Source organism: Perognathus longimembris, chromosome 3, assembly GCF_023159225.1.
Source record: "Perognathus longimembris pacificus isolate PPM17 chromosome 3, ASM2315922v1, whole genome shotgun sequence".
Taxonomy (NCBI): domain Eukaryota; kingdom Metazoa; phylum Chordata; class Mammalia; order Rodentia; family Heteromyidae; genus Perognathus; species Perognathus longimembris.
Window position 1 is genome coordinate 19,801,461 of NC_063163.1, and position 20,994 is coordinate 19,822,454.

Consider the following 20,994-nt stretch of genomic DNA (forward strand, 5'->3'; position numbering starts at 1 on the left):
GTCTTGACTTTTTGTTTAAAAATTTGACAGATGTTAATTTCAAAACTAGAGAAAAACAAAACAATGAAATCTGAAGATAAAGCAGAAATAATGAAAACTTTAGAAGTTTTGACTAAAAATATTACCAAGTTGAAAGATGAAGTTAAATCTACTTCTCCTGGACGCTGTCTTCCAAAAAGTATAAAAACTAAGACTCAGGTACTTTTATTTGTGTTGTCATACATGGAACCACTTATTAATGAACATTAACCACTGATTTCAAGATTCAGTTTTACATTGAGGTTATATTCTTTTTCCAAAATCTTACCATTTTAATTCTACTTTGAAGCTACAGTTGGAAAGTCAGTAATTAGGAAAATAATTATGGCTAATTGGTAATGTACCTTAAGAACAATCTGATATCAGTACTTGATCATTTGGCCAAGAAATGTGAGCTTTTTTTTTTTGGCCAGTCCTGGGCCTTGGACTCAGGGCCTGAGCACTGTCCCTGGCTTCTTTTTGCTCAAGACTAGCACTCTGCCACTTGAGCCACAGCGCCACTTCTGGCCATTTTCTGTATACGTGGTGCTGGGGAATTGAACCTAGGGCTTCATGTATGGGAGGCAAGCACTCTTGCCACTAGGCCATATTACCAGCCCCCCGAAATGTGAGCTTTTTATTGCAACCACTTGATGATATAAAAGCTTAACAGAAAGTAAAATTCCAAACCATTGCTGTACAGAATTGTTTGATTAGAAAGGGTTAAATCTAAGGCGTTAGTCTAAAAAGATATACTTTAATAAGCAAGATAATTTTAGATAGTAATTAGCAAAACATAAAATTATGTTATACCAATTTATATTAATATATGTACATCCAGAAAATGATATCATTACATTCCAACATCACATGGTTTCTCTTTTTTTTCCTATTCCATAATATTGTATGTTTTTCCATAAGGACAGTTTGATCCTATAACATCATGTGGTTGGTGAACAGACCTATAATCTGTTCAAAATAATACCAAAATTGCTACAAAATAATAGCTACTTATAACAGCTAAATTTAAAAATCAAAAGTTACTTACATTTACAAATTCACTATATTACACTAAAAGAATGTAATCAGAACTTTGATATGCTATGGTTTTAACTTTTCAAAATTCTGCTTTTTTTTGTATTCATATTTGAATCCTTTCCCTCTAACTCTAGTTCTTGTTGATTTACTTTATTTTTTAATAATTAAAACATTAACATGGTTCATAGCCAAATGATACAAAAAGGGATACATAGGTCTCTCTTGAGATCTTACTGACACTGGTCCTCCTCACTTCCCTCAGGTAACAAGCACCATTAGTCTCTGGTTTACTCTTCTAGTGTGTGTGTTTGTGTATGTGTGTGTGTAAGCATGTGTGTGTAAAGGGAGAGAGAAAGTTGTGTGTTACTGTATATATACACTTAAAACACGCTTAAAACACATATAGGTGTATGAATATATTCTACACACAAATATACCTATATATTGCTTGTTAGCAGCTTGGTTTTTAAATTTTCTTTTTACCATTGTTTTTTGAAATTACTGCTTCTGTCTGTAGAAATATCAGTGTACCTGCTCTACAGAAAATGTATTATAGCGAAATCAGTGCAAGAAGCAACAAGTTAAGAAACCCTTGAAATGTCACAGATGATTGATAGTCTAATACAATAGCTTTGCAGATAGGGAAGAAATGTAACCAGGCAAGGTGACACATGTATTTATTGTAATCAACTCTTGGGAAACTGAGGCAGAATATTCATAAATTTAAGGCCAGTCTGGACTACACAGGAATATTTGTCTCACGGGGTGGGGGGGCGGGGGGCGGGGAGGAGGAAGAAAAGCCAGGGAAGGAAAATGTATGGAAAGGGAGAATGAGTTCCTTGTAAATTTTTAAAAAATAAATTCAGTATATTAATTGTTACATGAAATATAACTTTTTCTTTTTAAGATGCAGAAAGAATTACTTGACACAGAACTGGATTTATATAAGAAGATGCAGGCTGGAGAAGAAGTCACTGAACTTAGGAGAAAATATACAGAATTACAGCTGGAAGTACGTTTCATCCAAGTTACACAGTATTTTTAGAAGAACCAAATGTAGTTATAATAACTAATTTAAAAATGTATAGTCATGGTTCCCATCAGCAGTTGTTGACTGCCATACTCACAGGATGTTGATAGGATTGTGGAGTTTGAAAGATTTTTTTTAGAACCACTACAGAAAGTACTATTTAATGTTCTACCTATGTATTCAGGTGTCTTCAATGAATTTTACTTCCTTTTTGGTTTTGATAGCTCTTTTTCCCTAAGACCAAAACTATTCCATGTATTCGTATGGAGATAGTCCTATCATTTTAAGTTGCTATATAGATCACTTTCAGTTGTAGAATTACACTGAAAAACCTTCTTACCCTAGTTTTGCCTATAGATGGTGCTGTGAATATTTTTAACAAGAAAATAAACTACCTTCATAAAAGGTTATTTATATGAGACACTTGAAGCAAAGTTGTTTTCTATTATAAGACACGAACATTTTTAATATTTAGCAAAAATACTTAAAAATTCGAATTTCATTGTAAAACCTGAAGATAATAGTATTGTAAATAAAATAGGTACATGTCCATATTCATCATTGCTATTACAACTTAATTTTTTTGTTTTAGATTGTATTGGTTAATCTGAATGTTTTTGTTATATATATAAATTTGGTGTTATATATATGTACATATATATATAACATATATGTATTTCCCCCTGCAATGCAGTATATTGATTGAGTACTGCCATTCAGGTATTAATTTTCACAGCTACTGGATTTACCTTAAGTTCCTATCCAGTCTGAGATTTGGGAGACTATAAGATGTTGTCTTAAATTTGAATATATTTACATTCTCTAGAAACTTAATCTGATCATATATGTGTCCTATCCAGAATATAAGTTTTGATTAAGATTTCTTTTATGTTAATACAGAAATTATTATTCTGGAGATTATATGCTAGTGTTGGTAGAATGAAAAACATAATATTTTCAAGATTCTGGCCTATAACTTTAGTAAATAAATAATGGTATTACCAGAATTCTTTATTAGTCCATGTTTTGCTTTTTTATAAATGAACTAAATATAATGATATGTTGTATTTTTATTTTTTAACAGAAAAACCCTTGTTTCCATTTCCTGGAATTCATTTTTGATACTCTTTTTAATGTTCAAAGGCACAGAGGCATGGTGCCTTTGGGTTCCTCCCCCCTAAAAGTATTCTCCTTTAGTCTTAATGTGTGTGAATACCTAGAATCCGTCATGTCTTTGTATCTAGCTTCTGCATATGCCATTTGTCAACTCTGAGCTTTGGCTGGCTTTACTTAACATGATTTGTTCTAGGTCCATTTTCCTAGTTTCCTCTTACGATGAATTCATTTTGTTTTGCAGGAAATACTAATATATGAAATACTGCAAAATAGTCTGTATATTTACCATAGTAATTCCATTAGACACTAGTAGAAATTAGTGAAAAAGGGTTCTGTGGTCAAATAAATTTGGAAAAAGTTGTGTTAAACACAGTTTTTGACTGTAGGGTTTTTTGGAGTATTTAATTTGTGAGCCTCCTGAATTAAGTATTACATATTCAGGATTGCTTAAACTTGGGCTTTTTTTTTTTTTTTTTTTTTTTAAATTGCCAGTCCTGGGGCTTGGGACTCAGGGCCTGAGCACTGTCCCTTGCTTCTTTTGCACAAGGCTAGCACTCTACCAATTGAGCTACAGCAGCACTTCTGGCTTTTTCTATGTAGTGCTGAGGGCTTCATGCATGCTAGACAAGCACACGTATTCTGCCACTAAGCCATATTCCCAGCCTAAACTTGGCATTTTTAGACATTAATATTCTTCAGTAAACTTTTGTGTATCCAGCCTATTAACCTTTAGCCTTTTAAATTATTTGTAAAGTACTTACTTTTTACATTGACCAGTGAAAGCGTGTGTGTACAGCATATGTCTACATTGTGAAGCAGTTACATCAAATTAATGCATTTATCTTTTCACCTATTAATTTTTTAATGAAAATAGAATATGTAAGACTTTTTTGAATAATTTTAAAGTATATACTTTGTTATATCAAGAATAGTCATAAATTCTGATGTCCAGAACTTATACTCCTGTCTAATGGAATGTTTGTACCCTTGGACTTCGTCATGCCACAACCCTTGGTGACCACCATTCTTTGTTTCTGTGGGGTATTTTTTTTCTGTGTATGCTGATCCTGAGGTTTGAACTCAGGGTGGCCTGTTCCTGATCTTCTTTTGCTCAAGGCTAGTGGTCTACCTACCTCTTTAGGCACAGCTCCACTTCCATATGTTTTTGGTAATTTATTGGAGATAAGAGTCTCATATACTTTGCTGTCTAGACTGGCTTTAAACTGGGACCTTCAGATTTCAGCCTCCTGAGTCACTAAGATCACAGGCAGAAGATTTCACATACAAGTGAAATAATACAGTATTGGTCTTTATGTGCCTCTATTACATTTTACTTAGCATAATAATGTTGGTTTTAGATGATTATTTTAACTGATGTTTTAGGTCTGCTAAAATAATGTTCAGGTTAGCTGTATTGAGATGAAGCTGCTAAAATGTGTACACTAATAGATACTTGACTGTTGTATCTGCTTTTCTATTTGGATGCCATCCTGTCTCATCAGTATAATAATAGTGCTTATCTTGTTCTGAAAGTCCATGTGTATAGTTTCCCAGACCAACAATAGTCTTCCTTTTTCATCAGTGCCTATAAATCCAGTTGATTTATGAAGTTATATTTATTTACTTTAAAAAATAATACAGTGGTTTGAATTCAGGATGTTATGCTTGCTAGGCAGTAGCTCTGACACTTGAGTCATGCTTTATCCATTTTTGGTCTGGTTATTTTTGTGATTGTGTTGTGCTTTTTGCCTCTTCTGGCCTGGACTGTGATCCTCCTATTTACACGTTTTGCAATATTTGGCCATATATTACCACATCTAGCTACTGACTGAAATGAATTCTTTCAAGTCCTTTTGACCAGGTTGGACCCAAACCATTATTCTCTCAATTATAGTCAACCCTTGCTATATCTCTGGTTCACTTACTGCAGCTTCACTGTATTGCAGGTTTTTGAAAAAATACATAAATAGCTATCCCTCACCTTTTGTGGGAGTTATGTTCCAGAGGCCCCAGTGATAGCTGAGAATCCATGAAGTAGCAATAAGAGAACTGCTGGAAGTAGCAATAAGTGAGCTGCTGTATTGCCAGGGTCGACTACGTAATGCTATTTTGTGAATTTTCACCTATTGCTGGGACCTCTGTAATGTAGCTCCTGCAATAGGTGAGGGATCACTGTATGTCTTTGGAGTGGCTAGGATTACAGGCAGGAACTACCAGTACATAGCCATTACCAGATTTTAAATGTATTATGCATTACTCTCAAATTTTCAAATTGTGGGGGGGGGGGGGTAGAAGGGGAGGGCAATACATGCCAGTCCTAGTGCTTTCACCCAGGACTTGGGCACTATCATGTTAGGTGTCAAGTTTATCTATCCTATATTGGATTTTATCCATTATTTGGAAAACTTTCAGCTTTGATGTTTTTGTCCTTGCTTCCTATTTCATACTTGCATTTTTTTTATTTACTGAAGATTGATTTATTAAATATTGCTATAAATGATGGGGATAAAGTGGGAGTTAGAACTGGAAAGAACATTCAAGGAAGCTTTCGTATGGAAATAGGAGGACTTGGAAAAAACAGCATTAAACAACTAAAGTTATATTAAGGAAAATTGACTCTGAAAGTGAAGACATTCTAGCTACTTAGAAGCAGAGATTAGGAGGGTACAGTTTAGCCAACTAGACAAAACAGTTTATAAAACTTCTCTCTAATTCATAGTTGGACAAAGCAGCATGCATTTGTTATCCTAAACTATGTGGGAGGCTGAGATTGAGAGGATTGTGGTTCCTGGTCAGCTGAGGCCTAAAAGTCCTTAAGACTCCATTCTCCCCAGAGGGAAGTTAGACATGGCAGTGATATATACCTGTGATCACAGTAACAATGGGACGCCTATAGCCAAACTCAAGGTTCAGGCACACACAGGCAGGAAGAGAGACTATCTCAAAGCACTCCAATGCAAGAGGGTAGGCATGGATCAAGTGGCAGAAAGAGAGCCTGGTCTAGTGCAAGGGTTTCTAGTACACTGCTCTCCATCCCTGAAAAAAATTCAAAGATTTGAATAGAACTGCGGTAAATAGCCATTACAAGTAAGGCTTCCTTGCATGTTCTTTCCGAAGGAGACGTAGAATTCAATTGTGCATATGTACCACATAAAATCTTACTTTAAAATTCCATAAAAGCAAATGACATGAATTAACATCATAGTAATACCCTGTGATCCAGCAGTTCCATTCCTGATCATTTATGCAATAGAACAAACAAGATTATAGTAAAGCCATTATTGGCACAAGCATGTTCATTACAGCAGTACTCACCATAGCCAAGATAGACCCCTCAGTGGATAAATGGATCAAGAAAATGTGGTATATATACACAATGGAATTTTTCTCATCCAATAGAAAGATTGAGATTGTACGATTTGTAAGGAAATGGGAAGTCCTGGAAAAAATTATGTTAAGTAAGCCAGACTAGATAAACAGGTTGCTTGGTTTCCTTCATTTGCGGTTGATAGACTATACCTATACCTTTGTAAGTAAACACATTAGGTAGTATGCTAGTGGTTACAATGAATTAACTGAAGTATAATAGACTTCTATTGACAGTTCATGTAGTATAATTTTTTAGGAAGGTTAGATCAAATCCAATAGAATAAGCACCAGAAATAGTAACATGCAGGAGGGAGATTGGGCCAAAGATAGAAGGGTAGATTAAGAAAGGGGGCAAGAAGGGGAAAATGCAATTAAGGATTCATTGTATATACTACAATATTAAGAAAATAAAGGGAAGGGGGTGGGTGGGTTGAAGGGGAGTAAGAATGTTGAAGGGTGTGACACCAAGATGTATTCATATACAGCTTTGTTAAATGGCACCTCCTTTCTACATCTGTTTAAGGATATTAAAATATTTTTTAAAAGATAGGTTATTGTTTAAAAATCTGAACTACACAATCCAAAAATTGGGACTGGATTTTAAGAAGATGTTTGACCACAAATTTCTGTGCAAATAGACAATCTAAAATTTCGAAAATCTGAAACTGCGGTTCCAGTTATTTTCAGATAAAAGATACTCAATAGGTACTTATACATTGTTTAACCTATCTGCCTAATATCTTCTAGGCTGCAAAACGAGGGATTCTTTCATCTGGTCGAGGTAGAGGAATTCATCCAAGAGGTCGTGGTGCAGCTCATGGCCGAGGCAGGGGGCGAGGGCGAGGGCGAGGTGTGCCTGGACATGCTGTGGTGGATCACCGACCCAGGGCATTGGAGATTTCTGCATTTACAGAGAGTGATAGAGAAGATCTTCTTCCTCATTTTGCGGTACTTTCTTTCTACCCAGAAAGACAACTACCAATTGATAATCATAGTTCTGATAATAGATGCAATAATTAAAGGGGAAATTATGGAATTGGAATGAATAACTTAAGCCCATTGCATTGAACAGAAGGTTTGATTAGCCATACAATTTATGTTTTGTTTTGTTTTGTTTTTTTTAATTTGGTGGTACTGGGATTTGAACTCAAGGCCTTGCACTTGCTAGGCAAGTGCACTACCACTTGAGCCACTCCCTCTACTGCCACCCTAACCCTCTTTGTTTCAGTAATTTTTCAGTTAGGCTCTTGCATTTTTTTGCCTGGGTGGGCCTCAGATCTCCGTCCTCTTATGAGAGGTGCATTAATTTTTGTCTCAGCAGGCCTTTATCCTCCTGATGTCTGCCTCCCAAGTAGCTGAGATTATAGATGTGAATCACCAGGCCCTGTGAACTATAGGATCTTTCTGTTTATCTGGAAGAAATGTTAGAATTCTTAAACTCAGGCCTTCAAATACTGTGAAAAGAATTATTTGAATTTTGTTTCAGAGACTGCCATCTTTAGCCTAATAATTTGTGAAAAAATTTAACATGTTACATGGACCATGTATATTTTTAAAACTATTACTTGATCTAGCTAAGTAGAATTTAAGACATAATTTTGATAATTTGATAGTTACCTTCATAACTAGCAAAGGGTATAATTAGTCTATCTGGTGGTAGTAGGTTGCCTTATAAAAGAGGAAAAGAAGATTCTATACTGCTAATACATTATTTAACTTGGGCTTGCAGGCATTCATTAGGTGGATGTGAGGAATGGAGATTATGCCCACCTTAAATGTCTCTTCATCTTAAATATTGTCGTTCTTACTAATGTCCCAAAGTTCAGTTACCAAGCATCCATTTTTTCACTCAGCATTGTAGCAGTTTCTCTGGAAATAAGGAGATGGCCAGTTGCTTTCCAAAGGGGCTTAAAAAAAAATTGTCAAAGTGATATATAGAGGGATTGCAGTTACATTTATAAGGTATTGAGTACCTTTCTTGTCATACTTGTTACTCCTTCATTTTGTATGTTTAACATAGGTGAGTTATAGTAAACTAAGTAATTTATAATCAAGTTCCATTTATTAGCCACTATAAATGCATTAGTACCACAAGGAAATGTCTTTGTATTAGCATATGATAGGAGAAATAACAATAAAGGAACATTTAATGAAGTAGTGAAAATAGGAGCATAGATTTTCAAGGATGACAAGCTTTTTAGATAGTACACAAATCTTTACCTTTTGGAAATTCAGATTGTGCTTAAAGCAGTTAGTAGATAAGGTATGGACACAAAAAGGTATTATATATTTAAGAAATGATTAAAATAATACTTATGGAGATGAGTGTCCTGTGCTTTATGGATTAAGGATAAAAAAATAGAGGAAGTAGAAAGGATCTTGGAGAGAATCTAGTCCAATTCTTGCCTGCTTTTTCACCCCACTTCCACACCTTTCTACAAAGGAAAGGAGATGCAGATAACTTGAGCATGAAAAAGTTATGTAGCTAATCAGAAAAGTAGCGATAAAGATGCTAAAACAATCCAAACAGACAAGGTGAGTTTATTATGGTTGTGTTTTGGTGAGACAGATTACTTTAGAGAAATATGTAAAGCTTCTAACTAGCAATTCTTACATATACTTAGAGATATCTCTACACAAAAGTTGGCAGTGGTAATTCACAGTCTTAAGAACATAGGCTTAAAATGTTGCTTATCTGTTTCAACATGAGTTGAACACATGAAATCAGAGGAAAGAAATCTTGTATTGTTAAAGGATGCCTTACATTCTTGATTAATAAAATTCATCCACTGGGACTAATAATATTAACAAAATTGTAGCTAAAACTTATGGAGAGCACTTGTTTTATTGGAGGTATTTTTTTATTTTTATTTATTAATTAAATTTTTTTGACAAGGTGTTGTGCAAACGGGGTACAGTTACATAATAAGGCAGTGTGTACATTTCCTGTGATATCTTACACCCTGTTTTTCTTTCCCTTCCCTAGATCAGGTAGACATATATACAACCAAGTTTACTAGTAACTGGCAATTTTTTTTTTTTAAGCTGTAGCCCCAGTTAGAAAGGCCACTATGAAGAAAACAGTAACAAATGTTGGTAAAGATGCAGTCAGAAGGGAACCTTAATGCACTGTTGGTGGGAATGTAAACTTGTCCAACCCCTCAGGAAAGCAGTGTGGAGGTTCCTCAAAAAATTAAACATAGAACTGCTTTAATGATTTAGCAATTCCATTTTTGGGCTTTTACCCCAAAAGATTACAGACCAGGAAACCATAAAGCCACCAGCACAACCATGTTTATTGCAGCACTATTCACCATAGTCAAGGTATGGAATCAGCCCAGATGCCCCTTTAATGGATGAGTGGATCAAGAAAATCATCCTTTAGAAAAAAAGATATTATAATAATAGTAAAGAATTTAAAAATTAGGTGAAGTAAGGCCCAAGGAGACAAAGGATCCATGTTTCCTCTTATATGTGGGAACTAGATTTAGCTAACAAACTCATAGTAAACATGTTGGGTGATATGCAAGTGTATACAAATGAAATTGGTAGATTCAAGGAAGATCTCAGATAGTGCAATTTCTTAGCCAAAAATTTGGCAACGTAAAACACCAGAAAGCAGGTACTCAAAAGGCATGAAGTGAGGTCAAGGGGAAAATGGTACATAAATGAAGAGGAAAAGAGGGAGAGAATGCAGACAAGAATCCACTGTATATCCTACAAAATTAACAAGAGTGATGGAAAGGGTAGATAAGGGAGGAATGGCTGAAAATGTTGTGTGGGTAAATGGGGTGACCTTGATCAAGATGTATTATCTTCAAAAACTGCTTCGTTAAATGACAACTGATTTGTACAGTTGCTTAAAGATGATAAGCTTTTCTCTATGATCTGTATGTATGTACTTGCATGCAAGCACATAAGTGTATGTGTCTGCATGTTTTTAATGAGATTAGGGTTGTAGGGTTTTTTGTGTGTGTGTGTATTCCAGTCCCAGAGCTGGAACCAAAGGCCTGAACTTCTTTGCTCAAGACTAGCACTCTTGATCCACAGCTCCACTTGTGGCTTTTTAATAATTAACTACAGATTAGGGTCTCACTGGTTTTCCTGCCCAGGCCTAGAACCACTATCCTCAGATTTCAGCCTGCTGAGTACCTAGGATTACAGATATGAGCTACCAGTACCTGTAATTTTATTTTGTGGTGAAAAATATTAGTAATAAAAGTCTAAAATTTGGTGTTGTAGAAAAATACTGCACTTGGGGGAAAATTTGGCAAACCCCAGACAGGCATAATGTATTTAGCATTTAAGTGGCCTGAAAAGTTTATAGCATAACAATATACAGTATAAATGAAAGCAGGGTCAAATTAAAGCACTAAAGTTTCAAATAGAAAGGTCTGCACTTTTACCTTGGAATTCCCTTAATTATGTTGGGAACATTACGTAAATTTCTGAATCTTTTTCTCCCCATTTATTGGGAATATACCAAAAATTTATAGATTATTCTGAGTATTCAAATATGCTGCTTAAGAATGAATTTATCATGTCCTGGATTGGAGTAATAGAAGGAAGGTCTGTAAATAACTCAGGCTTTGACTATTTCAATCATGTAAACAGTATTAAGGATTTAGCTCAGTAGGAAAGCATTTGCCTACCAAGTGCAAGGCCGGCCTGAGTTTGGTTCTCAGCTCTGGAAAAAAAAAAAATTCTTGAAGGCAACTGTAGTTCACTGATGCTGGAAAGTACAGTGTTGGAAATCATACTGGAAGAGAGGATCAAGTCTATCTTAAAATATTTATTTAAATAAGTTGCTATTCTCTTCTGTTAAATAGGAGCATTATCTGTTTTTTTCTGGGTTATACATAAGTGTTTTGATGTTTTTAATGTCATTGGGAGTTTTAGATATTTTGAAATATTTATTTGGAGGAAATATTTTTCTTTTTCAATTTAAAGCAATATGGTGAAATTGAAGATTGTCAGATTGATGATTCTTCACTTCATGCAGTAATTACATTCAAGACAAGAGTAGAAGCAGAAGCCGTAAGTATCAAAAATAACAATCAAGAATTCAGATTTAAATGATTAGTAATCCTTCTAACTTTTAATATAAATGAATTTTTAAATTCAATGCATATCTGTTTTGACAATAGGTAAAAATATAAAATAGCACTCTTGTGACCATGATGTCCTAATGCTGTTCTATATATGTAGTTCTGTATATAATGTGGTCGTGTTATAATTAGAGTGCAGATAGTTAGTTATCAAGTTTAATGGCAAATTGTACTGTTTACTGTCTTTTTTGCCCCCTCAAACAGGACAATTCTGCTTTGCATTGCTTTTTGTTTCTGTGGCCTAAAACAAAACATGCTTTGGAAGAATAAGTGTAGAGGGTTAATTTAGGAGAAGCAGGGAGAATATAATCATGGCCACCTTTCTTAATTATCTGCCACTTGTTTATTTCCAGACCCTTCAAGCTGGATTCTAAAGAAATGTTGGTAGCTCAGCACACCCTCTATATACTGTTACTAGTTTTTGCCCACGATATGATATGATAGCTTAGCTTTTACAATATTCTTATCATAGTTATTGTATCTTGAAAGATTTTTCTAAAGATTGACTAGAAGTATTTTTGTGTCACCTGGGTTTTAGAGATTTTAAAAAGGAAAATTAGAGTGAGTTGTAAAGGATTTATAGAAGCTGTTTTAGCCCCAGTATGTTCTTTTTAAGAAACACTGTAGAGAAGATAGTGTTTTTGTTTTTGACATTATTCCAGTGGCAAAATAGTTTTCTAGACAATCACCTTAAGTGAACAGGAGTTAGATGTAATTCAGAAGTTGATGGTCTAAAGAAGTTTTGAAAATAATTCTTGGAAGTATCTTGGTAAAACTTAGTGATATATCTCTTATTTGGGTTTTTACCTTTTCTACCTTAGTAGGATATAATGCAGTGGATACATTTTTATACATTGTATATATTTTCCAAAATGCATACCAGATTTTAAAAGAGAAAGGATTAAAAAAGACCCAACACTAATTTTATGAAGATTGAATACATTACAAAATAACTGAGGTTAAGTCTAATGAGAGCTACTGCGTAAAATAGCTTTGAAAAAATAGCTACCACTGCTATGATTAACATTTGAAATTGCCATGTATTGTCGTCATTATATAAAATCAAGATAAAAAAATGTAGGAGGATATAGACTGAGAAAAAAGGATTAGGACTTTCAAAGAAAAGAAATTTTCAGCGTTTGCTAGTGTTTATTTATTTATTTATTTATTTATTTATTTGGGCCAGTCCTGGGCCTTGGACTCAGGGCCTGAGCACCATCCCTGGCTTCTTCCCACTCTGCCACCTGAGCCACAGCGCCCCTTCTGGCCGTTTTCCATATATGTGGTGCTGGGGAATCGAACCCAGAGCTTCATGTGTAGGAGGCAAGCACTTTTGCCACTAGGCCATATTCCCAGCCCCGCTAGTGTTTATTTCTAAATAGCACCTTGTTTTTATTTGTTGGGGCATTGTTCTATCTTATTGAATGGATTTTTCTTCAGTTTTATAGGACCAAGTTAGACACTCAGTATTTCAAGGTGAATGTAAGGGTATAAATTCACTATAACATTCATGGTGACATTAAGAACAAGCTCTACCACATCTTGCTTTTAAACATTCATTTATATCAAATTCATTTGGTAAAAGAAATTAGTAACTTGCTAATTTCATTAAACAAATCTAGTCTATTCAAACTTATGTGTGTAATGTTAACTTATACAAATTTTTTATAAGTTTATTTGGATTGATTTTTGACTCTTTCATTGATCAGTTTTTTCTTTGTATACCACTTAATACCTGTAATTGCAGCCATCAGGAGGCTGAATGGGTCAAGAGGATGGAAAGTTTGAGACTAGCTTAGACTCTGACTCTCTCTCTCTCTCTCTCTCTCTCTCTCTTATATATATAATATCACTATTACATATAGTGAGACTATGTTACCAAAACAGACCTAAAAACCCAAACCATCTCCCCCTCTCAAAAAAAAAGAAAGAAAATGACAGTGATAATTTCTTCATTTTTAGATTACTTATTTTTACCTGAATAAAGAAGTGAATTTTGAGTAGATATTTTGGATAAGACAGCTGAGATTTCTTACAACATGATACATATAATTGTTTCAGCTTCAAAACATTAGCAGTTATTTTTGAAATTATTTTTAAAAATTCTAGGTAAATAATACCGTGATGAAGCCATGAACTGAAAACTCCAAGCTGTGTTTTAATAGTCATAAGTTTATATGTGCGGATTTAAAATTTATACCTGGGAACTTGAATCACACAGCTCATGTTCACATATCATTTGAACATGTAATTGTCTCTACATTTTATATTATTCTGTACTTTGAGATTGTGCTATCAATCTTTTGTGAATATGAGTTATTTGGTATGCTGGTAATGTTAGATTTATGTTCATTCGTGTTACTTTAACTGTTTCCAAAGTAGCCACTTAATGTAGCAAGTCTAAGACCTATTTGCTCAAGTTTTTCATATTCAGTTGTAAAGATTTATAGGAAATACTATTCTGTAACAAAGTTCAGGGCTGTTCCCTACACAACCCTTGTCCACACCCCTTTCCTTGAAATGTTTATGCTTTACGTTAGTAACACATAAAAAATTTTCATAACTGCAGTCATTTGATGTAATTTCAAGATGATGTAGTACTTTTTATGCAAAATATTTTATGTATGTTACGAGTTACTAGGTTATATACCTATTATAATGCAATTAGCCTATTCATGCTAATTTAGACAATGATTTACAAGCTTAGCTAATATGTTGAAGGATGTTGAATTATTATTATTGTATTGAAAATATGTATACATCTCCTAGTCAACAAGTGGGTAGTAGTGAAATAATTTTAATCATCTATGAGAAATTTTGTGTGTGTGGTCATTGTGTGTATGCTCCTTCTGAGGGCTTGGGTGCTAGCCCTGAGCTTTGCTGCTCAAGGTTAGCACCCTACCACTTGAGCCACAGCTCCATTTTTGGCTTTGTGTGTGTGTGTGTGGTTAACTGGTGATAACAGTCCCATGAACTTTTCTTGCCAGGCCGGCTTTGAACCTTGATCCACAGATCTCAGCCTCCTAAGTGGCTAGGATTATAGGCGTGAGGCACCAGTGCCTAGTGAGAAACTTTCTTTTTTTTAAAGTATTTTGAATCACTAGTATGATTATATAAATACATAAATAAAAGTTAATTGTAAATTATAGTAATGAATAGCAAATTGTGAAGTAACCAAAAAACAAATGGATGGTTGATTTTCAGGTCAGTTTAACGATTTCAAGTTAAACACTGGACATTATAAAATTAGTTTTTTCTCACATTATTAATAGTCTGTACTCCAATGTTCTCAATTATTTTAGGCTGCAGTTCATGGAGCTCGTTTCAAAGGGCAGGATCTAAAACTGGCATGGAATAAACCAATAACTAATATTTCAGCTGTGGAAACAGAAGAAGTTGAACCTGATGAAGAGGAAGTATGTCTTTTCCCACTTATTTTTACCTTTAATTGTTCATAGTTTACATACAAATGAGAACTGTGATTGCCAATCCTAAGGGAATAAATGAATACACGCACGTACACGCACACAGAGTTTTCATTTACTCTAGAAAATAATGTATATTTATTAGCTTTTTATCCACAGGAAATGTTGTAATACCTCAAGTTTTAGAGTATCTGTTCTACTTGATTGCTGTCTTTAACATTTCAGCTTTCTTTTATTTTCATTCATATTGTTTTAGTTCATTAGAATGAATGCCTCCTATATTGTAGATTTTTAGACACAAAAATGAATAAGACACGGTCCCCATCATCAAGGAGCTTATAATTTGGAAAGGAGGGTGGTGGCAGATATTTATAAAACTATATAATAATAGGCAGATTGATGTGCCGAATAAGGATTTGAACAACATGCTGGGGAACACTGAGGAAGTGATTTTTAAAGAAAAATTTTCTGTCTGGAGACTCTTTAAGAATGGACCGACAGTAGAGATGGGTCTTGGGTGATAAATTAGCTTTTCATAACGAAGTGCTGGGTCTGGGGATATAGCTGAGAGAGGTATTTTAGCCAGAGCTACATAAGCTTCAGGATAGGTATGGAAGACTGCATTTTTCTTGAGTATAGCACTTAGTTGGAAGAAGTAAAAGTAGGGTGAAGAAACGATTGTATTGCCTTTATCGCACTTCATTTTGTTTCAAGAGCATTGCAAGGCTGTTATGAATACCCATAGTCAAATGCAAGAATAAAAATGTATATTTTGAAACTCATATACATGATTTGTCATTTTATATTTTAGATTATATACCTTTATCCTCCTATGAGTTTGAATTGAAGGGGTGGGGGTAGACCAGGAGAGCTCCTGATACTAGGTATTTGAAAAGTTTGGAAATGCAGTCTAAGAAGCTTTTATGAAAGGAATGAGGAAAGGAAAGGAATGTTGTAAAAAAATGTTCATTAAATGTAGCATAAAAGAAATAGAGATCTCAGATTTTTACCTAACTCATTGATTCAGTGTTCAGAGTTAGAGAAAACTGAGATGTTTTCTTTAATATCAAGCAGTACTATGAAGGTACAGAAGATGTCATAATGAGAATGTGTTAGAGGCAGGAGAAGTGGCATGCACCAAATCTTAGTTTGAGTATTTAGTGCTTGTTTCATGGAAGCAGTCAAAATTGGAGAGAAATCATTGAATGAATAAAAAGGTTGCTTTTGCTTTTTGAATGCTCTAGAAATAGAACAAGCTTTTTTAATTTGACTCAGAACAGTGTTAAAAAATGTCACCGTTAAAATTTTTTTTTCCTTTTTTTTTTGGTAAATTCCTAAATACATTTTAACCTAAAGTTTCAGGAAGAGTCTTTGGTGGATGACTCATTACTTCAAGATGATGATGAAGAAGAAGAGGACAATGAATCTCGTTCTTGGAGAAGATGATTTGACTGATCATTGATCTGCATATGCTAGAACTGTACCTGTGTTTCATTAGTATTACCTAATGTACTTTTACATATTTGTAAAAACAATTTTTGGTAAAATGTGATGAAGATGGATTTCACAAATAGACAAAAGAGAAGAAAACTACCTTCTGATCCTGTATTTTGAAAGATTGATGTTTGCATTTTATTTCAGTAAACAGTTGCTAAAGACATCACCTAGAACATATGCAATGTTTTTATTACATACTTCTACTGAACATTACAGAATTCTTTGGGTTCTTTGTAATTTAATGAATAGGTTTGAAAATTTATGACCCAATACTTGTTATAACTTAGAGGATTTTGTTTTACTGCAAATAAGGAATGAATTTGCATTTAAAATCTTAATGAATGTTTTCAAAAATGAATTGATAATATAGTACTCTAACTAAAGTCTCCAAGTTATGTATTCATAATATTACATAGTAGTATGCTTAGGCTTTACTATGTATTAGCCTTTTGTTAGACTTGTGTATGTATTTTACCACATGGGTTTTAATGATGATGGTGTATGACTGCTTTTCATATGAGTCCCTATGCATCTGGATGTTCAAAATAAAGTGGAATGGTCTTCTAAAAAGAAAAAAAGAGAGAGAGAAAAAAAAGAAAATTAAGACAATGTTCCTTGATTAAAAAAAGAAGAAAGAAATGAAAATAAATAGACCATTCCAGGTGGTGATTTACCTTTCCCTTAGTTTTCACGAAAAGAGCTTTAATCACTAATTTAATAATAATGGTTACTTGATACCTTTACAATAATGTACAATCCAATGTTTAAAATTATTCCACTTCAGTTTGATTTGATCCTATAAATTTTCAACAGATGTCTTAAAATTTAAAAGCAGGCTGATTAGTTTGGAACCAGACTTCAAGTAGTGCTAACATTTGGTGAATAAGAAAACATCATATTACATTTTGGATGTATGAAAGAAAACTTGACCATTTGAAGATGTATGAATAAAGAAATGTACTATAGATACTACTTTAGGAAAACACTGTTTGGTAAGTGTTCCAGTCTGATATTTTATGTGTGCATTTCCTATACTTGTATAAAAAATCTTTGACATTTCCAAAAATTGTGATTTTTAAGTGAATTTCTCTGGCAAGTGAGCATAATCACTGAAAGTTGCTATAGTAGTTTCCAGGGGGAAAATAAATTCTCTGTAGACTAATTGGGTGGGAGATTACTAGATTAGATCTTTAAAATTCATCATTTTGGTTGCAACTATTCCTGCCTCTATTGAGATTGGTGATAATTTAAATCACATTTTTAAAAAATCACCTCTTCCATACTGGGGACATCACAATCAAAAACTATTTCTACCACTACCAGCCTTTTCTGAATGGAGTCACTTGTGAATAACATTTTCAATTTTCTTTTGTCCCCTTACACTTGGGTTTAAAATTTTATGTTCTTGATACTATTTCGTAGGAACATTTGACTTGAAATTAGCATACATTTATACTTAAAATTTAAATTTTAGTTGTCAAAATACTAACTTTACTCAAACTTTACATAGACCTGATAGAATTTTATGTAGTCTCTTGTATGTTGACTGTGTGCTATTCTGATTCATTAGGTAAGTTTGTTTTCTTTTCTTTTTAGTAGTCGTGAAAGGTGCCAAATTGGCAGAGGCTCACGTTTCTTCTCTTTACACCAAACAGGTATTATAAAGAAAGTAAATCTTTCAAAGGCCAGTTAAATCTCTATGCTGATTGATACTTGGCTTTATAATTTGACTTGGAGCTTTTATCCTGATATTTTAAAAATTATTGTAAAACTTACTTATAATATAACTGAAATTAACTACTCTGTCCAGCATAAGTAATTTCTCTTGCCTAGAATTCTCTAGTAACTTAGAATTTAAAGTCATGTTGATTTAGTTAGAAGACAAATAGGTTTAAGTTTGGTTTCCCTATTGAGAAGTATACCAACATTTATTAGGTTCAATTTTACATTTATCAGCACTAATGATTTTAATTATGTATATTTTATGTTGCTATTTGAATTTCAAATCTATCAAAATGTTTATTAGCATATACTAATAATACTCACATATACTTTCATATATTCTCTTTTAAAGATTAAATTCCCATTTTATAGTTAAGGAGACTTAGCTATTAGAAATGAAGTGACTTATTCAAAGTCATAGCTACTGTCAAGACTAGAATTAAATTTAGGTTTTCTGATTTCAGTGCCAACTTTAAAAAATACAAACGTATATAATGCTGTCTTCTTCCAACTACTAATTAAGGTATTATGTTTATAACAAACACGGTAATTCTGCCTCAAAGATAATACACAAAATTAGTAAATATCTTAGTCGTTAGGCAGCTCATGTTTCCCCTCCTGTTTGATACAGCACTTTGTTCATATCTCTGTTATGAATCTTAACATTGTAAAATAATTTATCTGGTTTATATGTCTGTCTTTCCCACTAGATTGCAAGCTCCTCTAGGAAGGGGACCATGTCTTATTCATCCTTTTATTTCTAGTATTTATCATACGGCCTGACTCATGTAGGCACTTAGGTGTTTGTTGGATTAAATAATGAATAAGTGCATATTTTAAGTATCCAGTAATTGGTGAAAATTACCTCCCTTGCTAATTCTAATCAATTTTTAAAGAATCTCTCTTGATGGTCTTGATCATTGAGAGTGTTTTGTTAAACAGTTGGTATGGTTAAGTTTCTTTTCTAGTTGAATGAAGCTTTAATATTTTGGAGTACTAAATATTGATAAGATTATCTTTAGTTTTCTATTAGAATGTGATTAAAGCTGCCAAGAACCACCTATCTAGTCCATCCTGTTCATTTTAAGTCCAAGGGTAGCCTAGTATAGAGAACTGGACAAGGGTTAAGAGATTTTGCTTTTGGTGTAGTTTCTGTAACTGTGGTTTAAAAAAAAATCTCTCACCATGTCCAGGCTTGTTTCCTTGTCCAACATGAGAGAACATTTATTGTTATTATAAAGGTGACATAGAGTCAGGCATAGATGTACATAGTCAGGTAAAGAGTACATTTTTTTTTTGGACAAAGCCACTTGTTCCCTCACTCAACAGTTTTCCTTTCTGTTCCCATCCACAAGTTGTATAGTTCGTTTTCACCCTTTAAGATCCCTTTTAAGTCAGCAGTTTCCTTAGTGATACCTTAATGTTTCTAAACAGTTTAATATATTTAAGCCAGCTCTCCCTATCTGTTGTCATTTCTATCATCAGTAGAAACAGTTTAGACTTGGTTATGATTAAATGCCTCAATGAAGCTTTATTTAGTGTTCCCAAAGGCTTGCATTTATTTGCCAGCAAAAATTCTGTAAACATGTACATTTACTAACACTTCCCTGTCCCAGTTGTAGCCTTTTCTTTTGCTTCTAGACTTACAGTAAAAATAAGAATATTTTTCTTCAATACACATATACAGTCAGTGCTCCCACAAATATGAACTTAAGTCCTGTCTTCTTTCTCCATTTATTCATTCCCTTTACAATATAGTGGCCAAAAGAAACACTAGTTATTAGACCAAGTTGCTTACTGTATACATCTGGGCTGTGCAGGCTGAGTTGAAAGTGGAAAAATTATAAAGGTTAGTGTAGGAAACCACAAAATTTGAGGAGAATGATATATTATTGGTTAAGAGATTGATTAGGATTACCTCAAGGGATGGTTATGTTGTCATTTTACATATTTTAACATTTTATGTCTAAGCAATGTTGTTAAATGTTATTTATATAATTGTAATATTTTAAAAAGTTAACTATTTAATGCCCAAGCATTTAAATGAAAATGTTGCAGGGATAGAAGACTTCAATAGCTTTTGTTTTATTATAATCTGATCAAGTGTTATGTGAAGACAAGACTTAACTGCTTTAGCTGATTACTTGGAACAAGTATGTCTGAGCTCAAGTGACAACTATATCTTGTTGATAGAACTATTTTGTGGGACTTTTATATTTCTTAGTTCGAACACTAACCATTGGATATAGGGGCTCAAAAAGAAAGTAAAAACAGTTGCTTATTTGGTTTGTTAAAATCAGAAGTTTTACAAGTTTTATCAGTATATTTTCCTTGTCCCCTTACATATAACGTAGACTAGTTGTAGAAAACTAGTTTTAACCTTTATGGAATTTCTGGAAATATTTGTGAGATTGCCTCACAAAAGCCTTATAAAAAGTCTATTAGCCTTTTAAAGTATCCTGTCATGAATGTCGACATTACAAAGCTTATTTTGAGTCTTCCTCTCCACACATTTCTCCTTCTAAAATCCTACAAGCTAAAAATGAAAATTTAATGTAAAACTAAATCACCTTTACAAACTATCTGTAAGGCAAAAAGTGAATTTTCCTTTTCCACCTAGCAGGATCTTATTGCCCTAAGGTGCGTATACAAGCAGTTGTGCTTGATATGA

At 33.6% G+C, this 20,994-nt stretch overlaps 1 protein-coding gene and 1 long non-coding RNA gene across 12 annotated transcripts in view; one reads left to right on the forward strand and one right to left on the reverse strand.

Annotated features, from left to right (window-relative positions):
• Nucleotides 1-20,994, forward strand: part of Rbm26 (RNA binding motif protein 26) — a 70,046-nt gene that overhangs the window by 45,183 nt on the left and 3,869 nt on the right. For 8 of the 11 annotated variants that reach the window (XM_048341188.1, XM_048341190.1, XM_048341195.1 and 5 more), the window contains 7 exons: nucleotides 31-198; nucleotides 1,964-2,068; nucleotides 7,319-7,519; nucleotides 11,522-11,608; nucleotides 14,982-15,095; nucleotides 16,461-17,593; nucleotides 18,198-18,256. In XM_048341188.1, the coding sequence (XP_048197145.1) occupies nucleotides 31-198; nucleotides 1,964-2,068; nucleotides 7,319-7,519; nucleotides 11,522-11,608; nucleotides 14,982-15,095; nucleotides 16,461-16,550 (765 nt within the window). In that variant the 3' untranslated portion in view covers nucleotides 16,551-17,593; nucleotides 18,198-18,256. The remainder of the gene's footprint in view (nucleotides 1-30; nucleotides 199-1,963; nucleotides 2,069-7,318; nucleotides 7,520-11,521; nucleotides 11,609-14,981; nucleotides 15,096-16,460; nucleotides 17,594-18,197; nucleotides 18,257-20,994) is intronic. The other 3 variants (XM_048341189.1, XM_048341191.1, XM_048341200.1) reach the window with 3 other exon arrangements.
• On the reverse strand, nucleotides 2,081-20,012 carry LOC125348182. The gene is made up of 3 exons (XR_007210316.1): nucleotides 20,001-20,012; nucleotides 14,752-14,754; nucleotides 2,081-2,361 (listed from the first exon to the last, which is right to left on the reverse strand). It is a non-coding gene; the product is annotated as an uncharacterized LOC125348182 (long non-coding RNA).